Consider the following 25419-nt stretch of genomic DNA (forward strand, 5'->3'; position numbering starts at 1 on the left):
GGACACCATCTCTGCCCTAGCAAAACATCTGCCTAGAGGACATCAGGGCATGGACGAAAGAGAACTTCCTCTAGTTGAACAGTAGCAAGATTGAGGCTATGCTTACTGGGACACCCGAGGAGGTCATCAGTGCTGGAAACATCTGCCCTAAAATCAACGCCCAGGCCATCCASCTGTCCTCTGTCATCTCCAACCTAGGAGTCAAGTTTGATCCTTCTCTGTTCTTTGATGCCCACATAAAACAAATACAGTTGAAGTCGGAAGTTTACATACACCTTAGCCAAATACATTTAAACTCAGTTTTTCACAATTTCTGACATTTAATCCAAGTAAAAATTCCCCGTCTTAGGTCAGTTAGGATCACCACTTTATGTTAAGAATGTGAAATGTCAGAATAATAGCAGAGAATGATTTAGTTCAGCTTTTATTTCTTTCATCACATTCCCATTGGGTCAGAAGTTCACATACACTCAATTAGTATTTGGTAGCATTGCCTTTAAATTGTTTAACTTGGGTCAAACGTTTTGGGTAGCCTTCCACAAGCTTCCCACAATAGGTTGGGTGAATTTTGGTCCATTCCTCCTGACAGAGCTGGTGTAACAGAGTTTGTAGGCCTCCTTGCTCGCACACGCTTTTTCAGTTCTGCCCACACATTTTCTATAGGATTGAGGTCAGGGCTTTGTGATGGCCACTCCAATAACTTGACTTTGATGTCCTTAAGCCATTTTGCCACAACTTTGGAAGTATGCTTGGGGTCATTGTTCATTTGGAAGACCCATTTGCGACCAAGCTTTAACTTCCTGACTGATGTCTTGAGATGTTGCTTCAATATATCCACATAATTTTCCTGCCTCATGATGCCATCTATTTTGTGAAGTGCACCAGTCCCTCCTGCAGTAAAGCACCCCACAACATGATGTTGCCACCCCTGTGCTTCACGGTTGGGATGGTGTTCTTCGGCTTGCAAGCATCCCCCTTTTTCCTCCAAACATAACGATGGTCATTATGGCCAAACAGTTCTATTTTTGTTTCATCAGACCAGAGGACATTTCTCCAAAAAGTATGATCGTTGTCCCCATGTGCAGTTGCAAACTGTAGTCTGGGTTTTTTATGGCAGTTTTGGAGCAGTGGCTTCTTCCTTGCTGAGCGGCCTTTCAAGTTATGTCGATATAGGACTCGTTTTACTGTGGATATAGATACTTTTGTACCTGTTTCCTCCAGCATCCTCACAAGGTCCTTTGCTGTTGTTCTGTGATTGATTTGCACTTTTCACACCAAAGTACGTTCATCTCTAGGAGACAGAACGCGTCTCCTTCCTGTGCGGTATGACGGCTGCGTGGTCCCATGATGTTTATACTTGCATACTATTGTTGTACAGATGAACGTGGTACCTTCAGGCGTTTGAAAATTGCTCCCATGGATGAACCAGACTTGTGGAGGTCTACAATTTTTTTTCTGAGGTCTTGGCTGATTTCTTTTGATTTTCCCATGATGTCAAGCAAAGAGGCACTGAGTTTAAAGGTAGGCCTTGAAATACATCCACAGGTACACCTCAAATTGACTCAAATTATGTAAATTAGCCTATCAGAAGCTTCTAAAGCCATGACATCGTTTTCTGGAATTTTTCAGGCTGTTTAAAGGCACAGGCAACTTTGTGTATGTAAACTTCTGAGCCACTGAAATTGTGATACAGTGAATTATAAGTGAAATAATCTGTCTGTAAACAATTGTTGGAAAGATTACTTGTGTCATGCACAAAGTAGATGTCTTAACATACTTGCCAAAACTATAGTTTGTTGACAAGAAATTTGTGGAGTGGTTGAAAAATGAGTTTTAATGACTCCAACCTAAGTGTATGTAATACATCATTTTCCCATCTTAAAAACATTGCCCGGGTCAAACCATCACTCTCCCAGCCAGATGTAGTGAAACTCATCCACGACTTCATCTTCTCTCGGATCAACTACATCAATACGCTGTTTGGGGACATTCCTACCAAATCACTACAGAGGCTCCAACTAATCCAGAACAGTGCTGTTAGGTCCTGGCCAGACCACATCACCCCGATCCTGGCCCAACTTCACTGGCTACCGGTCAACTACAGGATCAACTTCAAAATCCTGATAGTATTTAAAGCCCTGAATGGAAACTGCTCCACCTACATCGAATTTGATTTGATTTAAATCAGCGACATCATCTCAAGCAGCGAGCCACTTCGCACTGCTTCAAGTCCCCAAGACACTCCTCCGAGCTATGGGGGACCAAGCCTTCTGCTCCCTTGCCCCTCGCCCATGGAATGCTCTCTGACCTTCTGAGAGCCACTCCATCACTCAGAACTTTTAAAACAGGCCTTCTCTTAAAACCCACTTCTACGGACTCTTTTTCAAAGTGCTAGTCCCAATCTAAAATATTTTTAGCACCTGGCCCACTATTGCTTGACACCCAGCATCCTAACACGTAACCTCCCCTGCAGTATTGGTGAGAGGTTAGCATGTCTTGGGGGTATGATATCTGTGCATCTATAACTTTCTCACTCATTATTATTCACAAATCATTCAGGACTATCCGTAATCATGGTAGCATCCAGATMAATGTAGAAGTGTTTAGAAACATATTATATTCTTATTTACAATAAAAGTGACTACAAGATAACACAATACATTATTTACCATTAATTTCTGTTGGGAACAAAAACTTTTCTGGTTGAAAACGGCCTATGTGGCATTACTGAGTCAGAAACATTTATTCTAGCTTCAAAATGTACTACAAAGTGTAAATCCGATCATTTTAGTCATGAAATGTAATCTCGTCCTAAACAGAGCTTTGCAATAGAATTCGGAAAAAAAGGTATGTCACGGAATGAAGGGTACACAACAGTATTCCTTGGATTGGGTTCATTTAAATCTTGCCCACATGCCRACAGCTGGCAGCACCCAAGTAATCATCCATTTGGAGCTCTCTGCACATGACTCGATCGTAATGCCGTGCACACTGGCCATAGTAAATTTGGATTCACTTTGGATATCTATATGGGGCTCGTTAGGGACCATCAGTAAAWTACACAATGTGWGCATGGGACAATATACTGTAGCTTAACATTTAAATTACTTAAAAACKACAAACTATGAATTGTAGAAGTTCATACACAAATATGAGATATCCATACAATGCTGAGAGCCCGTACTGCAGCATTCAATGTCAGCAGAACTAACCTCGATGACTCGTGCCGCACGACGCATACAAGGCAAGCAGGTACGAACTCCACAAAACCATTAGGGGCACAACAAGACAAYACAGTCTCAAACTTGAAATTATGTTCGACAACTCAGACTTGTGTRACATGTGGCAAGAACTACAGACTATCACAGTCTARAAAGGAAAATCCAGCTGTGCGGTGCCCAKCGAAGCCTCCCTCCCAAACGAGCTTAACACATTTTACGCTCACTTCGAGGCAGACAATACTGAGCCATTCAGGAAGYCTCTCGCTGCTCCAGAAGACCAGGTGCATTCGCTCTCCGAGGCTGACGTGAGGGACCCACCCAGATGGCATCCCTGGCTGCGTCCTCAGAGTGTTTGCTGACCACCTGGCAGGCATCTTCTCGGACATATTCAACCTGTCCCTCTCCCAGGCTGTAGTCCCCACCTGCTTTAAGGAGACCACCACCGTCCCAGTGCCCAAGAAAAATAAAGTGACATACCCAAATGACTATTGCCACATCTCGCTTCAATCAAGGCCAGCATGCCAGGCACACTGGACCCACTCCAATTTGCCTACAGCTCCATTAGATCCATGGAAGATGCCATTTCCATCACTATTCACACGACCGTAACATACACTACATGACCATTGAATATCTCATTCCAAAATCATAGGCATTAATATGGAGTTGGTCCACCCTTTGCTGCTTTGACAGCTTTCCACTAGATGTTGAAACATTGCAGCGAGGACTTGCTTCRATTCAGCCACAAGAGCATTATCCCAAAGGTGTTAGATGGGGTGGAAGTCAGGGCCCTGTGCAGGCCAGTCATGTTCTTCCCCACCGATCTCGACAAACCGTTTCTGTATGGACCTCACTTTGTGCACATGGGCATTGTCATGCTGAAACAGGAAAAGGCCTTCGCCAAACTGTTTCCACAAAGTTGGAAGCACAGAATCATCTAGAAAATCATTGTATGCTGTAGTGTTAAGATTTCCCTTCACTGGAAATAAGGGGCCTAGCCCGAACCATGAAAAACAGCACCAGACCATTATTCTTCCTCCACCAAACTTTACAGTTGCCACTATGCATTCGGGCAGGTAGTGTTCTCCTGCAACCTGCCAAACCCAAATTTGTCTGTCGGACTGCCAGATGATGAAGCGTGATTCATTACTCCAGAGAACGCATTTACACTGCTCCAGAGTACAATGGCAGTGAGCTTTACACCACTCCAGCCGATGCTTGGCATTGCGCGTGGTGATCTTAGGCTTGTGTGCAGCTGCTAGGCCATGGAGACACATTTCATGAAGCTCCCYATGAACAGTTATTGTGCTGATGTTGCTTCCAGGGGCAGTTTGGAACTCGGTAGTGAGTGTTGCAACCGAAGACAGACAATTTTTACACGCTACGAGTTTCAGCAGTCTGCGGTCCCGTTCTGTGAACTTGTGTGGCCTACCACTTCGCGGCTGAGTCATTGTTGCTCCTAGACGTTTCCACTTCACAATAACAGCACTTACCYTTGACCGGGGCAGCTCTAGCKGGGCAGAAATTTGACTAACTGACTTGTTGGAAAGGTGGCATCCTATGACGGTGCTATGTTGAAAGTCACTGAGCTCTTCAGGAAGGCCATTCTAATGCCAATGTTTGTCTATGGAGATTGCATGGCTGGTTGCACGATTTTATACACCTCTCAGCAACGGGTGTGGCTGAAGTAGCTGACTCCATTTGACACGGTGTCCACATAAGTGTTCCTCTTGTCCAGATACACTATGTGAGAATGCTGTTTACTGCCTACAGTTCAGCATTCCCCTCCAAGCTCAGAGCCCTGGGTCTGGCCACTACCCTCTGCAACTCGACCCTGAACTTCCAGATGGGCAGACCACAGGCTGTGAGGATTGGCAACACCCCCTCCACACTGACTTAACACAGGGGTATGTCCTCAGTCCTCTACTGTACTCCCTGTTCACCCACTCCATCAAGTTCTGACGACATCACGAGTCAGCCTATAGGGAGTTGGTAAGTTTACTAGCATTGTGGTGTCGTCACAACAACCGCTCCCTCAACGTCAGCAAAACAAAGAAATTGATTGTTGACTTCAGGAAGGTCACATGCTCCGATCCATATCAATGGGACTGTAGTAGGGAGAGTCACYAGTTATGTTCCTCGGCATTCACATCACCGAGGACTTGTCATAGACCAACAGCACCACTCTTGTCTAGAGGGCGCAAAAGCGTCTCTACTTAAGGCGGCTGATAAAAATGTGGCATTCCGCCCTGGGACCTCTCCCAATACTACTGCTGTACCATGGCACATCCTAACCGCTTGCATCGCGYCCTGGTACGGGAATTGCTCTATCCACAACCACAAGGCCCTCCAGCAGCTGAAGACAGCCCAGTAAATCACCGGGACCGTACTTCCACCCATCCAGGACAGCTACTCGAAACGGTGCCTGAGGAAGGCACACAGCATCAAGGACCCCCCACCCGAGCTGTTCTCTCCCTTACAAATCAGGCAGACTGTCGGAGCATGAAGTCCGATAACAGGCTCAGACTCTCCACACGTTACTGCTGCAACCAGACTCATTATACTGCTCAAGTTACTTGTCCCCCCCCCCCCCAATACGTGTAAATATTGTACCTTTCTGTATTATACTACAAAAATGTTCTATTCCACCGCCATTTACTTCAGTCGTAGAATGTATTTGTTGCATTGATAAGGAACCTGCAGGTAAGCATTTTGTTCGATGTATACCATGCGCATCCCATGCAGACTAATGAAACTTGGGTGGGGGTCCGAAATGGCACCCTGTAGGGAATATGGTGTCATTTGGGATAAATCTTAACATTAAGGAACAGCTGACAAAAAAGAGATTGCAAAGGCATAATTCTTGTTCATTAATATCCAGGAAGCAAGTCAGAGAGGAAGTAAAATACAGACCACATTATTGTACAGAATTTATCAAGTAGAAAGTTCAGATTAAATCGTACAGGCGCAAAACAGCAAGAGTGACAGAGTACATTGCAATTCCAAAATTCCTGATAAACTGGTATCGTTTCACACCTGAGATCTTCATAAGGCACCAAGTCTGGACATCGGTCAGAACAAGTCATACAGAGATCCAAGTCATACATAGAGCAACACCCAGACAAACAAAAAACAGTTGTGCATGTTGTTGAAGTCCCTCACCACTCCAAAAGGCTCTCGTGCACAATATATAGTATACAGTCTTTGGCAATACAGTCTGAGCCTGTAAGGCAAGTGTATAGTATTAGCTTTCAATGGAACTACTATCATTTAGGGCATTCACAGCTCCATATAAAGCCTTCAATGTGCAAGACTCCCTCTCATTGGACGTGATCAATGCCAGCATGAACTGGAAGGCATGTGGATAACAATTACATTTTATAGGGGGGGAAGAAGAAAAAAAATACTTAAAGTTTAGACAACTGAAAAAAAGCGAAATACATCAGTGCAACAAATCCCACCACATTTTTTTATTTTTTTTTAAATACACAAAAAATTTAAATATGCACAAAAAGCCAACACTCTTGATTGACAATAACTCAGCTAGACAGTTAAGGCGAACAAGCTGGGGGGGGGGGGTGATAGCTTGTAAACTTTTCAGGCACAGCCAGTGTGTAAACTGCACTTCACACTGTGCGAAGTACCTGAAGATGTGCCTGCGGCTTGGTTTTACGTACATGTATAAAAATATATATAAAAAAAAAATTGGCCCGCCACCATTCTGCTTACAACAGCAGAGTCAACGAAAATCACCCTGTTTAAAGGTCAAATGAAGATGTTTCTCAATATCAAATATGTTGTTTTGGGTAACAAGTAAATTACTGTGATTGTTAATTAAAATGGTCAAAAATAACCAAAAATAGCTTCTTAGCAAAGGGCAATTGCTCAAGCAAGGATTTTGCTAGGATTGTCTGGGAGTAATCAGTGAGGGGACTGAAAATTAGCGGTTATTGGCAGAAAGATTTGGAACGCTTTCTTATTGGTCTATTAACTAATTGACTGCATGGTGACGTCACCATAGAAGACCAAAACTCTATCCCACCAAAACAGACTGAAGTTCAGGCGGTCTTTTCAAACAGCTCTTACACTAAAAGGGCATTTTCATTACCACAATTTCACAGTATTATTTCCAACCTCAGTGTGGAAACGAATATAAAACAGGAAAAATCACATTTGACTGAACTGGGCCTTTAAAGATTCTTCTCTGCAATTATTTTTGGTCACAGTTATTTTTCTATTCCCTGTGCTGAGAGCAGAGTATGTATTTGTCGCAGCCACTTTGTTAGAGCTGCCGTTTTGGTTAGAGGCGTTATCGCTGAACCACTTCATTCAAAAGACGTGTCATGTTACGTCAATATGGGCTCCGAGGAAGATATCCGTTAGCTTCAACATACAAAAAGATCCTCAAAACACACCCGTGAATCATTTGACATTACTAACTAAATGGACAGTCAGGGCTAGTCAGTGGTAGTTCTATGGTCAGCTTTCATTCTCCATTCTTTTCTATGGGGGGGTTCTTATTCGCTCTTCAGCCTGTCACTCTTCCCGTTACTCTGGTTGGCCAGCTCCCTCAGCTTTCTCCTCTTCAGGTAGCCAGTACGCTGGGCTCGGTTCATCCTTGCCCCAAAGTAAATGACCAGGTTGATGGGCACCAGGACAGTGGTCAGCCAGCCCTGAGGACACACGGACAACAAAAGGTCAGAGGTTAGCTGACACTCAGTGTGGACATAAACACATTGAGGGCGTATTCACTCTTCAGTGATGTGAAACTGGTTGCTTCTACATGACAAATCGATCATATCAGTTCTACACGTCACATTTCTAAAAGAAAACGGTAAGTTCCACACCAAACGGAGGAAAACCGACTGAAAAGGGAGGGACTACGTGGGGTGTATTCAGTTAGGGGTCTTTCACACCAAATTGGTTTGATGTGGTTTTTCCTGAACTCTGGCGCGGTTACCCCCTTGGGTAGCTTCGTTTGGACTGCTAAACGTTACAAATCGCCACTCTGGAGCACACTAAACGTACTGCAGTTCACTCAAAGGGTGATCTCTGGCTCGGTCTGATTCAATTCGTACCGTGATGCGGTTCGCTGCAGGTGAGAACAGTCCGGACCAAACATCGGAAAAGAACCATAGTTGCACATTACTATTGGTTGTTTGACGGCAAGCATTTGATGAAATGCATGGAGCATCATAACTTGAGCTCTCTGAAACATTGTGCGTAGCAGAGCATTTGTGAGCGCATCTGACGCAGATTAGAGGAGACGGGGGCTATACAATAGGCTATTGAATATAGCCCATTCCTGTCAGTTATAACAGCTATTGCGCAGGTTTCTCCTGCATGTTGTTGGAAGACCAAAGCGAAAATATGAAGTTTAGGACACATAAGTGATGCTTGATGATAATCCTACTCTAAACGGATTTAACTTGATAACATTTGTCCAATCAACAAATGACTCGCATGGACATGTGGTTTTGATTACGCATTTTTCCCCCGTTGGACAAAGTTAACCCAGCKAGAACAAATGAAATACAGCGTAACAAATAGTCTAGCTTAGATTTGAACCATAGCTCAAAATTGTGTAAAAATGCCCTTAGAGACGAAGACCGTAGAAAAAAATGGCAAAACTTTCTGGACAAATTCAGGTAAGTCCCTCCAAGTTTTGTTCCGTTTGGCTTACCATTTAGTTCTTAGTGACCACACCCCTGGATTTGTCCAACAAGAATATTTTTTTTTTGTAGTTAACAAAAGCAAAACAAAGGGAGATGAGCGGTGGAGCCGTACCATGACTGCGTGGGGGAAGTAGCCGTTGGTCTGGTCCTGCAGTCCGATGGTTGTCAGCTCAGCAGCCACATAGCGCTCCGGGGTGGGCTTGTCCAAGGTGGGCTTCCTGATACGGGTCATCTTGGTCGCCACAAAGAACGGCAGCACGCTCTGGAGGACAGAGGTTAGCTTAAAATGAAACAACGTATAAAACACAGCAAATGTAGCCACGTTAAAAAGAGACGAGTTACACTGAGGTAAACAAAGAACAGTCTCGTAGCGTGAGCCATAAAAACAGAGGCATGACTGTACGGTTCTGTGCTGAGGATCAGTCAGGAAGAAGCAATACTAACTACCTTTGTGGAACTGTCACATGAACTGGAAAGCAACTAGTAGCGAACAGGACCATGTTCAGTACACAAAACATTGTTGAACTTTGCAGATAAAATGCCAGAGAAGCAGGTTAGGTTTTACATAATACAAGTATCTGAACGGTGGCCAACATTATGTCCTGCTGAATGTGGCCCAGGTGAACAGGATGACTTCTCACCTGGACAATGATTCCCTTTGCCTTATACTCCTCCTGAAGTCCCCGGGAGAAGAAGTCCACAAAAGCCTAAAGGAGTGAACAAGAAATACTGACCATTACCACCTACGAGAGAAAGTGCTTCCCCCACTGAACTGTGAGACTGGGATAACCAAAAAAACAGCTTTGCTAATAACACTAATTTGCCATCATTTCTATATGTAACAAATCCTACTATGGAAAATGCCTGCAGTATGATGGGCACCACAGGAGGTTGGTGGCACCTTAATTGGGGAGGACAGACTTGTGGTAACGGCTGGAGCGGAATAGTATCAAATACGGCGGAACACATGGCTCCCGTGATTGATGCTATTCCATTTGCTCAGTTCTGGACATTATGAGCCGTCCTCCCATCAGCAGCCTCCTGTGATGGGCACCAATAACTTTATTTATATTGTGCTTTTCAATACAAGTAACAAAGTGCTTCACATCATTAAATAAAATAAGTACTAACAAAGAAAAAGAGGGAGAAGTGCCAATTAAAATCTATAGAAACAGGGTGTTTCCAGGGCGGATTTGCACTAAATCTGCAAGCCTGACCACCTCTGGGAGACCATTCCAAAGTCTAGGGACKCTAATGGAAAATACCCGGTGACCTTTGTTTTCAACCTAGACTTTGGAACGGTCAACAGTGCTTTACCAGGGGACCTCAGGCTGCGTTTTGGCTCATACGGGAGAGAAGTTCTGCAATGTAGGTTGGAGCTAAACCAAATCTAGCCTTAAACTTAATTTTTATACAAAAAAAAGTACAAAAGGAAAAATAAGTGGCTGGTAGCCAGTGCAGAGCAGCTAAAAAAAAATAAAAAAAATAAAGTGTGATGTCACATTTCCTGGTGCCTGGTAAAAGCAGTACTGCAGCATTGTGAAATAACTGGATGGAGTGATTTGACAGATGGMTACACAAAGATTTACAGTAATCTAGGCGTGCGGAAATAAAAACATGCATAACTTCAAATCAATGACAGACTTGACTTAAGAAATATAGCTTAGATGTTAAAAAGCAGGACCGGACCAGTCTAGAGCAACACGAGAGAGTCACTCACCTCTCCAGCCGGTCAACAAGGACACTTTATCATAAACACAGCACAGAGATCCAAAAGAACTAGAGAGCATTTACCGGCAGAGACAGGTCATTATTACGGACTTTCAATAAAGCAGTTTCCGTGTTATGACGTGAGCGGAAGCCTGACTTCATACTCAAATTGCTTGAAAACAACTAACATCTTGGATAAATAAGGAAGCCAAGAGGAGTCTATAATTATTCAGGGAGGAGGGGGTCTAGACTGTGCTTTTTAATTAAGGAGAGGTCAGACAGGAGCAGTTTTAAAATAGTCTGGAAAGGAGCCAGAGGTCAGGGAGCTATTTACAAGACAGAACACTGGGGACAAAAGTCATAACCTCTTTTAGTAGTCTAGTAGTGATCACACCCAAGGGGCAGGTCTTCAGTATCAAGGAGGGACTCAAAGGATATGCGCAAAGGAGCAAAAAGGAAGCAGTAGACAGTCTCAGAGTAGTTGTCTCAAGTGCCTCCTGACCAGAAAACCTGTATGGGGCCAAGCTACTGTCAATCTAGGATCTTATCTTTAAAGTAAAGAGTAAAGACTCAAAAACAGTGTGAAGTGATCAGGGGATGCAGGCATGTCATTGTTGTGTGTAAGACACAATCGTCTTCCACAGAATTGGATTGTGGAAGTACTCAGATCYGGMMAGAGTGGAAGTACTCAGATCAGGMTAGAGAAGTAGTTCACTCTTGCATCTTCAACAGCAACAAATGTAACTTCTCAGATCCTTAATTAGCTCAGAATACTTGAAGTTAGGTCATCCATTTACATTCAGCGTTTCTGTTACTTTTTAAAGCACGAGCGTGGCCATTTAACCAGGGTGAGCCACCAGAAATCATTTTTGGGGGGTGGGGGGGGTATATATCTGGTGCCTAGATAGCCAGTATTAAGGTTTGAGGTCAGGCTAGAATGAAAGGCAGCCGGCGCGTGGGAGAGAGAATCTAGAGTTCAAAAAGTACTTCACTCAAAACCATTTTTTTTTTTTTTTTTAAGAATAAACTAGAGGCCCGAGATGCAAAGCATAAGTTTCAGATTTATGCCTTCATCAGTGCTGTACCATTGCTGCTGCCAGAGTCTGAAGTCAGCAGACATGTTACTGAAGCTGTTCCACCAAATCAGTGTGAAGAAAAAACTGAAATCAGTGGTAGGGGACAGAAAAGCACTCAGACATTGACTAGCAGTTAAATGATGCAATGTATATAAAGTGTGTGTATTTAAGGTATAAATGTAAGACCTCCACACACACACACACGACTGGCACTTGCCTTGGAAGAGGAGTATACAGTCAGAAGAGGGACGGGGTACATGCCACTGGCAGAGGAGATGTTGAGGACCACACCTTTGGACCTGAAACAACAAAAATAAAAAGTTTTATTTTTTTTTTATATTTTTTTTTTCCTGGCATGGAGTGCCAAAAGAGCCTCCTGTCCGTCACAAAAGAGTACAAGCAGCCTAGTGCCACTGTAGGCTGCCATACACACACTAATCATAGTCGCTGTGCGGGTTGCCATGACAGCGGCTTGCTTACGCATTTAGCACTCCGGTTGCTGCAGTGATGTAGTGAAAACGGGGTTGGTTAGCCCCTCACGGCACTAAATGTGCCCCGCCTTCCCATTGGCGCAGAGAGCCCATGTGATTCGTCAGAGCCAATCGGAAGAGGGTGCACTTTGTGTGAATTGAAAAGCAGCTGGTCAGAACGGGGAACAAAGGGATAGAAAGAAACAGGGTAGAAAGGCATCCTCTGTATAACACTGTTGAACTCATGTCCTGAAAATTTGAAGCCCAGGTCTTCATTTCATGGTCATTCTAAAAAAGTTGAGAACATTTAGGCTTTTCTGATGTAGGTTCCAGTGTTAGGACAGCCTTGGTGCCGGCCTGTCCCTTAATGAAAAAGGAACAGCAAGCAGTGGGATGATAGCGGAACAGACTGTAGACCTAATATTATTTTGGGTACCTAAGGATTTGATTTAGTGTTTGTAGTTTTACAGTGAGGCACAGCTTTGTCATGTGCATGAGCGTGTAAACCCATTTTTTTTTTTTAAAGAATGACATCTGAGAACCTTGTTTGACCAGTCAGACACACTTGAACAGACTATCAATAGCATAAAAATAAAAAAGTTAATGTTAATTTATAATGTGGCAATAGCACTTAAAGAAAACACACTCACCTCTCTACCATTCTGGGCAGAACTAGTCGAGTCATCTGAAAAGGGAGCACGGAAAGAACGGTGAACTCCTGAGCAAACAGTTCGATTACCTGACAAAACAGCATGATCAGGAATCACACTGGCTGTGCCAATACACATCACACATGAAAGAAGTCATATGGGACACCATTATATGTTACATTTTATGCAAATATTTAACTTCAAGACAAATTTCCATTTCGATGGATGCTAACACAACCTATACATAGTTTTTTTAATAAAATACTGAAATAGCAAGGGAATGAAGTCATACAGGACCAGCGAGGAAGTTCACATTACCGCTACAGATTTACCCAAGCGGCATTATGGGAGATTTATAGCACACCGGTACATTTCAGCAGCGTAGGAGGCAAGGGCGAGCGAGAGAAGGAACGAGAGAAAGCGGGGGAAGAAATGGTGGTGCGTGGGTGGTGAACACAGACAGCGTTGGTGTAGTTCACCGTTGCTCTGGGAACCACAGGCAGCACGGCAGCAACAGTGGAGGTAGGAGAAGAGGATGAAGAGGAAGCGTGAAAGATGGAAGCCCATCGACATGCCACCTGTGCCACTGTACGGTCGACACATTGTAACACTAAACTCCATTAACTTTGCCGCAGACCGACAGTGCGCACAACCTGTGCAATAAAATACAAATAAAAAAAGAACTGAAAAACTAGATGAATATRTATGGTATAGACATGCATAGCTGCCCAATGGTATAGATTTATACACACAGAACTGCTACAGAAGCAAGAGAACTCTTACCTGGCAAACGGAGGTCATGTTGACATTGATCATGTTGGTGATGAACTAGAATGAAGAAAAAGAACAAGGAGCTTTGACACCTACTCTCCCCTCTTAACTCCAAATGCAATTAAGTGCTTGCTATTTGCTAGACAAAGTACAGCTAGGAACTTTGGCTGTGTTAAACAGGCAGCCGTGTTCAATATTGATATTTTGCCCAATTACTGGTTAAAAACAAATAAGTAAAAAGCTGATCTGATTGTTCAAAAGAACAATTAGTAATTTTACTTATTACTGAATTTGGCTGCCTGTGTAAACACAGCCTAATTGACACTCAATTGGTTTCGAAGAAGTCTCAAGTAACGTGTTACCATGTGTCGCTCAACTACACAGAATTAACTCCAGAAAAACTCACGTTGTCCAGGTCAGGAATATGCAGGAAGTACTCAGGGTAGGGATAGGATATTCCCACATTATTCACTGTTGAATAAAAATAGAAGCCAACGAGACCATTGTTACGGCAAATAAGAACATTCTAACTGATGGCGTTACACTTCCAAACCACCAGGAGGCAACAAGACCTCACAAGAGAACCAGGCATTCCATTWAAAAAAAAAAAYAATTGTAAAGYGGCATATAACCGCACCTTAAACTGGAAAAGCAAGCCAAGCAGCACATGAACTTGTATGCCCTCTCACAAAGAACAAAGCATTACCTGAATGTGACAGTCACTCACCAAGAATGTGGACAGACATCACTTTCTGTACGAACACATCCTAATAAAAARGCCTGAGAAATTCAAATAAAAATCACTAGTAGGCGGCTAATTGCAAATGACGACACTGCCCCAATAGCATTCCACTTAAATTGCTTTGGCTTAGTGTCTCCAGGGTTAGAACTCAAGACTGACTGTGGTATGTGTTGGTGTTAAGCAAAACGCTAACATGCATTTTACAACACATTGTCAGTCTGTTCTGGAAATGTACTTAAAATATATTTTTACACACTTCTGCACGACTACGGKCAAATAAAAGCTCAATGGCAATAGTGTGTGCCCGCAAGAGTAGTTTCTCAGTGTTGATTATGAGACCGATGACATTATTGCCTTGGCAGGGGAAGGCAGTCATTGTAAATAAGAATGTTCTTAACAGACTTGACTAGTTAAATAAGTTGTTTGTGGGGYCAATGTACAAAACATTAGGAACACCTGCTCTTTCCATGACAGACTGACCAGGTGAAAGCCATGATCCCTTATTGATGTCACCTGTTAAATCKACTTCAGTGTAGATGAAGGGGAGTTGACAGGTTAAATAAGGATTTCAAAGCCTTGAGACAATTGAGACACAGATTGTGTATGTCTGCCATTCAGAGGGTGAATGTGCAAGACAAAATATTTTATTGCCTTTGAACGGTGTATGGTAGTAGATGCCATGCACACTGGTTAGAACTCTGCTTTGCTTTTCACACTCAGTTTCCTGTGTGCGTCAAGAACGGACCACCACCCAAAGGATATCCAGCCAACTGTTGGAAGCATTGGAGMCAACATGGGCCAGCATGCCTAGGGAAAGCTTGAGGCYCCTTGTAGAGTCCATGCCCGGACAAATTGAGGCTGTTTCGAGGGCAAACGGGAGTGCAACTCAATATTAGGAAGGTGTTCCTAAAGTTTTGTACACTCAGTGTAAAGCYAGAGGATAATGTAGTGTGGGGACAAGTGGTATACACAGCCACGCTGTGACGAAGGCCAGACCAAAGGAACACCTACCCAGGACTCCGATCTCCAGMCCAGCCAGTCCAGCCTCGATCTTTGGGTAGATGTCCGACAGGCCAAAGTCCACGGCGATGGTCTTGGTCTCCACCTTGTACTGCTCCTCTGTGGACAGGAGGCAAATAGAGAAGATAATCACACACTCAGCGGTCACCCCATCAAACAGGTGGTACCCTTTCAACACCAAAAATTCCATTGAATAATGAGCAGTAACAATAGAGAACTCCTCAAACAGGAGGGGGCGCRGTGTACCCGCTAATAAAACCTGAAAATGCCTGACGCTTTCCTTCCATCGATATGCCTGCTGCAATTAGCATGTATAAAACTTGTTTGTTTGATGGGCAACCCGGTAAATTCCAAGAGGAAAAATCCCAGGATGTGCCACTCATAGGGATACGCAGGCAGCCGTTACCACTGCTGGATAGGGATGAAGTTTCCACAAGAGAGTAGAGAAGTCTAGTGAAGAGATACAAGGCTATATTTAGCTAGTGACATTGATATTTTTTTTTATCCTCAAAGGGTCCAAGACTGAGGGGGAAAAGAGTTGGAATTGGTCACAGGGTTTGTATTGGYATTGCCAGATTAAGTAGGTTTGGGTTACCAGGTTCATTGTGAGCCAATTGAAGAAAAAAGTAAAGGTGACTAGAGGTACAGAAAAGGGATCGTTTGTTGGCACAGTGTTTGGGGATGCCAGATTGAAGGGGGGCGGGGTTAAGTTGCCAGGCTGATTGTTCGAGGGGGAGGAGTGCCAGCGGTTTGGAACCTTGAGCCCTGCTCGTGACAACCCATCACCCCACTGACTCATCAGCACGACAGGGGACATTGCACCCAAGGTGACGGCTTAGAATCGTCGCTTTTACGGTTGCATTATCGGAAGACATTCTGGCCTAAGGTAATGGTGCTATTTTCCAAAATAAAGGATCATCCATTCAAACGCAGMGAGGAAACCTGACCACTGACTTATGCAACCAAACGATTTTGGTKATTTAAAATAAAAACTCCCCTTTAGTCAGTGGGTCGGTATCCTTTATGCATTTAATATACGGCACCTGAGAAACAAATTGCACAGCACTGAGAATTTGAGGGTCTTCAGATCAKCTAAATATACAGCCAACTCCACACCCAAAAAAGGGAAGATAAGGGCTKCACCCGGSACAACCAGAAGAGGACTGGCCACCCCTCATAGCCTGGTTCCTCTTTAGGTTTCTTCCTAGGTTCCGGCCTTTCTTGGGAGTTTTTCCTAGCCACCGTACTACTACACCTGCATTGCTTGCCATTTGGGGTTTTAGGCTGGGTTTCTGTACAGCACTTTGATATATCAGCTGATGTAAGAAGGGCTTTATAAATACATTTGATTGATGGATGATTGAAGGGCCAAGGGGACAGACAGACATYCGTCAAGGCAGGCCTGCCCATATGGACACCCTCATCTTCCAGGATTTCACGGAGGTGCGTGTGTGCATCCCAGTGTCCTGTAATGACATACACAGGCTAGCCTTTTAGAGAGGGCTGGGGAAGCTTTTTACAGTGGACATATTTTGTACATCAGAAGTAGAGAGTTGGCTGACGAGGCACACACTATACTCCACCAATTAGCATGTCCGACAGACAGAAAGGGGCACTTTTGTCTTTGAACACCTTTATTTAACTTGGCAAGGGAAAAAAATAATCTTATTTTCAATGACTGCCTAGGAACAGTMGGTTAACTGCCTTGTTCAGGGGAAGAACCACAGATTTTTAACTTGTCAGCTCGGGGATTCGATCTAGAAACCTTTRGGTTACTAGTCCCACMCTCTAACCACTAGGCTACCTGCTGCCCACTTACCAAGCTGCCTGGCGACATCATCCAGCTTGTCCTGGGACCGACTGATGAGAATCATTGCGAACCCTTTACGAGCGAGCTGAGAAAGGGAGCAAGAAAGATGGGATGAGTAGACTAGAACAGTACACCACAATCACTGAAGACTATATTGAACCAGGGAACTCTACGGTTCTTTAAAATGGAGAGACTTACTAGATTCCTATTGAACCATATCACGGTTGCCTCGGCCAACTACGGTCTTGGCTAAGCCTTCACTACTGCTCTAAACACATGCATAGGCCATTGACAAGGGTGTGCCAACTCAACACGGAACTGCGTGAGGAGCTGAGTGGTAGCCTTGTTACCACCGCTCTTGTTCTTCTATCCTCGTGGAGACCGGAAATTCCCCAACGTCCCCACAAGGATAGTCAAACAAGATATTATCCCGGGTGGGAACATTTCCCAGAAGGACAAAGGCCTTTTTTAGCTTAGGGGTTAGGTTTAGCGTGAGGGTTACAATTAAGGTCAGGCGTAAGGGAAAATAGGATTTGGACTGGAAATTTTAGGTCCCCACAAGGACAGAAAAACAAGTGTGGGTGTGTGCAAGAATCCTTTTCCACAATAGACCTGGAAGAGCCCTCCCTACCACGGCCTGTGCGTCACTAAGCTTTTCCAATGGAGGAAATTAAATAAAGGGGTCATGCAGGAAACTCACCTCCTCCGCATAGACTTTACCGATGCCGTCTGTGGCTCCCGTCACAACTGAAAAAAAATAAAAATAATCAGTACTCATGGTTACATGTTTCGTACATTCGTTTTGGACCGATGCCTCGACTGAGCATTCAACTCAATTCATCGTCAATGAGAGCTGATGAAGATGGTCCAAAGTGCATTACTGTGGCTTGGAAATACAATGCCATTCAAAAAAGGAGGACAACTAKATTAGTAGGAAAACCTTTTGCTGTCACCAGATGACGTTAGCTAGCTAAGATTGAGGATAGGCCACCAGATTTTAGCTAGCTAATGTTAGCATTGCTAGCTATTTTTGACAAACTTTGCTAGCTAATGACAACATTGCCATCTGTCTAAAGTAAAGTTGACATGCTGCTGACAAAGTCGTTTCCTACTAAATATTTGGACTACTTTGGCAATGTCATCGTATTTCCAGGCACTATAGTGGAATTCAGACTAAACAGTAGTTATGCCCAGTCTTTCTGGACAGAGGCGATCACCACTTTGGGCACCACTATGGTGCCATCGAGGGCAGCTTGAGAACGTTCAAAACAACGGCACGACGCAACCGAGTGACAGACGTGCAACCTATGAATAGGTTTCGTTTACATTTTTGCAGCCTGGCTCCAAGTCACTATACCTGAAACAGTGTAGTGGGGAATACGCAATATATTGGGGGTCGAACAAAGTAACACATAAGTGTCCTCATGTAATTTCTGTCAAGGCTTTCAAAGAAACTAATTGCAGAGAAAATTGTCTTAGCCGAAATCATGACACYCCTTCATTTCCGGTCAGACTGCTTCTTTGGGGGATCCAAACAGCAACAGAGTTTACATAGTACTGTAGCCTTCACGGGTGACTGGATAGCATTTTTTTTTTAATATCTTTGACAAAAGCAAAATCAGCTGAAACGCACCCAACAACCTTGTTCGTCCATTATCGTGTGGTACCGAATAAAAACGTAAGTCTAAATGTTACCGTTAAGCTAAAACTACATTTTAAAACAAGGCTTATAAACAATGCTCTTTTACAGTTGGCCAAAGAGAGTTCCATTCAAAGTGGTTGCAAGAGACTAAAGACAGTGGAGGTAAAGCAGAATGGCTAGAGGTACAAGGAGTCCGGACGGATGTTCGTGTCATTCTCGGCTGTCTTTGTCAAGACAGCGTACAGCTATTTTTAGCCAGCTTATGCCCATCACATCACCCCTATTCCATGCCTGACTGATCGTCAGTCACACCTCTTGCTAACACTAACCAAAGCCCCCCCCCCCCAATACAGGATTTTTAGGGTGGGAAGATAAGTGGGCACCAATACGTACTATTCCCCCAGTACAAACCATTGTGCACTATGAAATAGCACAGAGGAACCAACCCAGGGTTGATGAAAAGATTCAGACAGGCAGTAGCCATTCTCTGGCACCAAGCTGGAGGGGGAAACAAGGAGGGAGGGGGAGGAATGATGACGAACAAGGAGCACGAGAGAAAGCGTGGAGGGAGGGAGAACAGGGATCCTAGGGGCGGCTAAAAATAGAAACAGAGAGAGGAAAATAACAAGTGAGTGAAAGGAGGGAGAAGAGAGAGCGCGCAGTCAAAAGTGAAGAGAGAAGCAGATTCTGTTTTTTCCCCCCGCCCATCTTAAGAATGAAACGCTCCTTGGCAGAAAAGCCTCAATGGGCAACTGACTGCGGCGCATCAGTCTGAGACTAGAGGAGATGGTACACTCCCCTGCACAAGGGGCTACATGCAGAGTWTGGCCAGGCTAAAGATGACAGTATACCAACACATCCCTCAAAAGAAATGCCATAGTGAGCTACTCTACCTACACATACTGTATATGAGCAACAGAGGAGCTGTATGCTAGATAGTGAGCCACGCAGTTGGTCGTGAGATATAGGCCCGATTAGGAATACACCAGGAGAGTGCATGATGCCTACACAAATTGCACATGTAATTTAATCTACGGTTTGTTAAAATATGGTGTCACATCGTTTTGTGAACGCAACAGCATAGGTTCATTATGACAAGGGCAGTGTTGTCAGGACTGGAAGTTCCTGCACCCAAGAACTCCTTGAACTTCCTCCCCCGCCCTGCTTCACCCGAGACTTGACCCAAAGTTCAGGGCACSTACACCCACTCAGCAACACATTCTCTTTCAGGGAACAACGACCATATAGTCCCACGGATTGGTTYGACYAACCAACAAAACAAGACGGACTGAAACAAAAAGAACAGAATGGGCCGAGGGGGGTGGAAGGAGAGGTTCTGAATCTGCACCGACCGCATTCCAGAGATATTAACATGTGGAACAAAGGGTATGCAACTCACTAGAAGTTAAATGCCTATGGAATCCCACAGGAACTGTAGGGCGCATGTTTTGTTTTTTTCACCTGTCAGGGGAGGAGTAGTTTGTCTGCACACTCAAGTGCATTACTGCTTACACTTTTGCCACTGCGCGGTTTCATGGTCGCCGGAAAGTAGTGTGTTCATGTGGGACTAGAAGACGGGAGACTGAGGGATGGGAGAGGGGTATTCACGAGACACAGGGTGAGTGGGAGGGAGGAGGAAGCACCATGTTCGCATACCACGCCATCTGCCTACAGGAACGATGAATAGGAGAGAGGAGACGAAGGGGCAATGGGAATATAAACTGGGTTTTGAACCCTGATTCCACCTCAACAAAAAAATAAAGACCATTGCAGATTCAAGTTAATCCGATGGTTTTGCAGCTCAGAATGTCCTATGTAGCCGCTTCGCGCCTCCCTCCTGTAACTCCTGAATGGCTACACCGCTCCCTCATATTATAGAAAAGAACCATGCCCTCAAACTAATTTTGGTAAAGATGAGAAGGACAATAACATTTTTGGCAAGTGGATATCGTAATTCATGGCACCCTCACTGTATAGGTGGCAGGTCAGTGTGCCATTCCYGACGTACCATTATTCCCTATGAAGTGCACTACTTTTCYACCAGGGCCCAAATAGGACTCAAAAGTAGTGTACTATATAGGGAATAGGGGGCCATATCAGACACATTCAGACTTGACTTACTATCCCGTCGCCCCCATTGTGTTGTGCGCTACATCTACACACTACAATGACAACCAATGTTAAAGACTTGCATTTACTCATTCTAACCAAAATACTCTGATATGTAACAGAACGAATTAAAATAGATTAAACTCAAATCTGTTGGTAAGATCCTGGAATATATATATATATATATATATTTATTTTTTAAAATATTAAAACACATCACCCATTCAGTCAACATTTCCACCCATTGGACCCAGAAAGGAACATTGTGTCCAAATTTCCCATTGTTAAATTCACGAAGAGCAGGATTTTAAAATTCCCCTCACGTGAGTGGAGCATTACGGTCAGTGACGCTGCACACAGGACGGAGCTACGCAAGCAGGCACACAASTGACACCACYGCYACTGGCGCACGTAACAAAGGTACGGAGGGACGAGCGGTTACTTTGTCCATGGACACCTTTTTACTGTTGAATTTGTTTTATTCCAAGCCTAAGAGTTTACTGAGTTAGTTCGTATAAAAAGGAAATCAGGCAACTTAAAATTAGGCACTAATCTATGGATTTCACATAAGGCAGGGCTGCAGACCACTTGGGAGCCAGGCCCAGCCAAATCAGAATTCGTTTCAACCCACAAAAGGGCTTTATTACAGACAGAAATAGTCCTCAGCACCCCCCCCTCCAAGTGAAGCCACCGGATGTACAGGTCCTTGGCTGGCTCGGTTACACTTGGTCTGCAGTTGGACATGCTACCAAATTCTTTAAAAACAAGGTTGAAGGCAACGTATGGTAGAGAATTAACCATTAAATCCTCTGGCAGTTCTGGTGGACATTCCTGCAGTCAGAATACCAATTGCACACTTTGTGCAACAAAACTACACATTTTAAAGTGGCCTTTTATTTTCCCCAGCACAAGGTGTAKCTGAGTAYTGATCATGCTGTTTAAAATCAGCACTTTGTGCATATGGGACATTTCTGGGATTTTTTWAATTTCAGCTCATTAAAAACATGGAACCAACACTTTACATGTTGCGTTGATATTTTGTGTTCAGTGTAGAATGGTCTTAGAGGCTCAGATGTGTCACTCCCATCTCTATATATTTCAGACAATAACACATTTTCAATGCCATTTTGGTTAAGTTATTCCCTGGTGGAGGGGGTGGGGGGCTTAAATTGCACTCGGCGCTCAGTGCTACACATCACGTAGCCGAGGTAGTTGCTGCATATCGACGTTCCCACCTCAGAGGCACAGTGGAGCTGCCCCTGCCTGTCGCCTGCTCAATATTCATATTGAGGGCTAAAAAAAGCAGCACGAGTTAAAAATAGCAGCGAGGAGCCGAGCGCAGCCTCGTCTGMATCTCGCCTGCCTGCCGCAGCACCTGAATACCAACAAGGAAGGAATGGACACAGGTGGGGGGGGGAAACTGGTATGCCTAAAAACGGGGTCTACACTCTGCAATGCATCCCAAAAGAAAATACAAAACGGCATTGGAGCAATCATACTTATTTCAGCATCCTATTGCAGCACCMTTCATGGCTGTATATAATATAGCGCTGTAGCTCCCGAAAAAAAAACTGCGCAAGTCAAAATGGGTGCCAAACTGAAAGTGGATCCCCATCCCTCACTAAAGCCCCAATTAACATTCGTGGAGAGGATGCGGCCCTCGTGTTGCCCCTCTCCATTCCTCAGGAACTGTTAAGTCATTTGTCGTACCCCTGTCCCTCCTATCAACGAGCCAGCCCTCTGCCAGAGGTAGGTGTGGTAGGGGGCGGGCTGCAGTAGAAAACCCATCGCGACCACCATCCCTGCCTTCACCCACCTCAAACAAGTTGCTTTAAATAACAGAAAGCGGCAAGTCACATGGGCAAAAATAAATAAATCAGTCGACAACTACTGCTTTATGAGCCGAGAGCAAAAATAAGTCTACTTCGAGCCGCCCACGACCAAATATAGCATCTATATTTGATTACAGTGTGCAAAAATAGCCTCCCACAGTCACAGGCTTGTTATTTTCCTTCATATTGCAACTTCTCACGGGGGATAACTTTTTTTTTTAAATCAAAGAAATGGAAGGAATTCATTTCAATGGACAATAAACTGTCGCAGATATAAATTTGATGACCAGAACAGGCTTTCCTTTACAACCGTGTAACTATGAATCCGTGATGGTCAGTGCCGTTTATGATGAGGGAGGACGGTTATTTTTTCCATGAGCATGGCCTTATTTCTATTACAGCATGTTGGATGACTGTCATTCATATTCCATTCACCCAGTTGAACTTAACGTCAATAGGTTTAGGCTACTATATTATACACACATTTTCCCTATACCCATCATGAGGTTGCTAGAACCTGGCCTATGAATGAAAGTTTACAACGTAGGTGCACACAGGTCGAGATTAACCTCGTGTGAGACTGACACATTCAATACTGCTTTTCACACTCTTGCCTGCATCTAGCTTATCTAGGGTGTAATCATTAGTCCAGTGGCAAACGGGTCTATTGGACAAATTCAGGTATTTTTTATCCCCGTTTCGTTTGCTTACGTTTAAGAAGAATGAACACACCCCTGATCATAGCAGCCACATTGTATTCATTCTAGCCTCTATGCATTCTCCTCCTCACATTTTCCCTTTGTTTGTGGACTTCAATATACAACACATCAACTGTATGTGACCAGGCGGAAAAGCCTATCCAAGCAAAACCATATCATAACCGCTACACACAGCCTACATCGTTGTCACCATATTAGCTAAAGTAACGGCCTAGTCAACATAGCTTGTAGAACTAATGCGTTAGTAAACACGCTACAATCATGCAGTTACACTGGCACACCCAGGTGACAACAAATTAATAAAACCAAAAGCTTACCTTGACTTGGAAGAGTTCCAGTATTGTGTTGGATAGTCAGTCAGCTAGCTAACATAGCATCGCTCTGAGCCACTAAACTAGCCCGCTGCATTTGCTAGCTAAGTGAAACTGAAAAGATAGAAACTTCCATCTCCATTCAAGAAATGTATTTGTTGAAACTGTTGAACTATTGTCTCTGAGTCAACTACTCATCACATTTTATGCAATGCAGTGCTAGATAGCTGTAGCTTATGCTTTCAGTACTAGATTAATTCACTGATCCTTTGATTGGGTGGAGGACATGTCCGTTCATGCTGCAAGAGCGCTGAACTTCCGGAGGACATCCTCCATCCGGTCATAATTACTGTGTAAGTCTACGGAAGGGGTGAGAACCAAGAGCCTCCTACGTTTTGTATTTTAGTCAATGTACCCAGAGGAGGACGGATGCTAGATGTCCTCCGGCTACACCATGGTGCTACCCTACAGAGTGCTGTTGAGGTTACTGTAGACCTCCATTGCAAAACAGTGTGCTTTAATCAATTTGGTCACGTGAATATATTTAGAATCGTTTTATCTAAAAAGGATAACTTCAATGCGTTTCCATTTTTATGAAATTCACTGAGGATGGTCTTCCCCTTCCTCCTCTGAGGAGCCTCCATGATGAATCCCTAGTTACCCCATTCCATGAAAGTCTAGACTTGAAATTGTAGTTGTCTAGATTCAGATGAAAGTATATTATCGATCACTACATTAATGTTACCTAACCTTATCTGCAAGACAAACTACAAATTTAAAAAGTCTAGATTTAGCAGGTTTTTCTGCAGAGGGGTAACAAAGCGCACTAGAGATTTCAGACGCCTCAACAGGAGACAGCAGGAAAACCCAGTAGGACAGCGTTATGATGCCCAGAGAGCCGAGAGAACAGAGCCCATGTACTGCACTACATAGGGTATAGGGTGCCATTTGGGACTTAACCATTGCTTCAGTTGAATCCTAACCCAATGCCCATCTTACATACTCTTCCAATAAGGTCTTGGTTATCAAACATAGTGGAGACACACGCCTCGTCGACAGTGTGCAAAGCTCTGCAGTGAAGTGGTTTTGCCAAGGAGGTAATCAATAACCCAAACTCTCGACTGTAGAGCTTCACACAATGTCAATGCAGGTCTTTAATCTTTCACCGTCAACGTTGTGCAAATCTTCTCCACAAGGTTCTCAGAAACCAAGACCTCCTAGGAAGTCTGTGCAAGAGGAGAATTGGTTAGGGTTCAGAGTTATTGCCTAGGGTGTACCTATTCCAAAACCCAAGAACTCAACTGAAACAGAGAATAGGCCTTAAGTAAGTTGATTTATGATGCAATACAATCACAGGTGTCACCACATTGTGTTGTGCATGCAACGAACTTGCCGCCAAATGCACTGATGGACTCTGGTTCTGGGCATGTTGGGCTACCAAAACAACAAGAACCTTGTGCAGTTCTATGCAGTGAATAGTATTCAATTCACCCCATTACAACTATACTGCTAAGGGGCCTCTCCTAACTTGGTGGAAATGTACCTCATGCGCCTGAGCACTAACACCATCCATTACTAAAAAAAAAAAGTGGAATTTATTTTACCCTTATTTAACTAGGCAAGTCAGTTAAGAACAAATTCTTATTTCAATGACGGCCTAG

The 25419-nt window shown here is 43.9% G+C and overlaps 1 protein-coding gene across 1 annotated transcript in view; it reads right to left on the reverse strand.

Moving 5' to 3' along the window:
- Positions 1–7071: 7071 nt before the first annotated feature.
- Positions 7072–25419, reverse strand: part of hsd17b12a (hydroxysteroid (17-beta) dehydrogenase 12a) — a 30882-nt gene continuing 12534 nt past the window's right edge. Inside the window, exons 2-11 of the mRNA XM_023984937.2 lie at positions 17846–17892; positions 17155–17230; positions 15327–15434; positions 13980–14044; positions 13586–13630; positions 12803–12837; positions 11900–11981; positions 9538–9603; positions 9009–9158; positions 7072–7894 (exon numbers count right to left, since the gene is read on the reverse strand). Coding sequence (XP_023840705.1) covers positions 7739–7894; positions 9009–9158; positions 9538–9603; positions 11900–11981; positions 12803–12837; positions 13586–13630; positions 13980–14044; positions 15327–15434; positions 17155–17230; positions 17846–17892 — 830 coding nt within the window. The 3' untranslated portion in view covers positions 7072–7738. The remainder of the gene's footprint in view (positions 7895–9008; positions 9159–9537; positions 9604–11899; positions 11982–12802; positions 12838–13585; positions 13631–13979; positions 14045–15326; positions 15435–17154; positions 17231–17845; positions 17893–25419) is intronic.

Source organism: Salvelinus sp. IW2-2015, linkage group LG4q.1:29 (genome assembly GCF_002910315.2).
Source record: "Salvelinus sp. IW2-2015 linkage group LG4q.1:29, ASM291031v2, whole genome shotgun sequence".
Lineage (NCBI taxonomy): Eukaryota > Metazoa > Chordata > Actinopteri > Salmoniformes > Salmonidae > Salvelinus > Salvelinus sp. IW2-2015.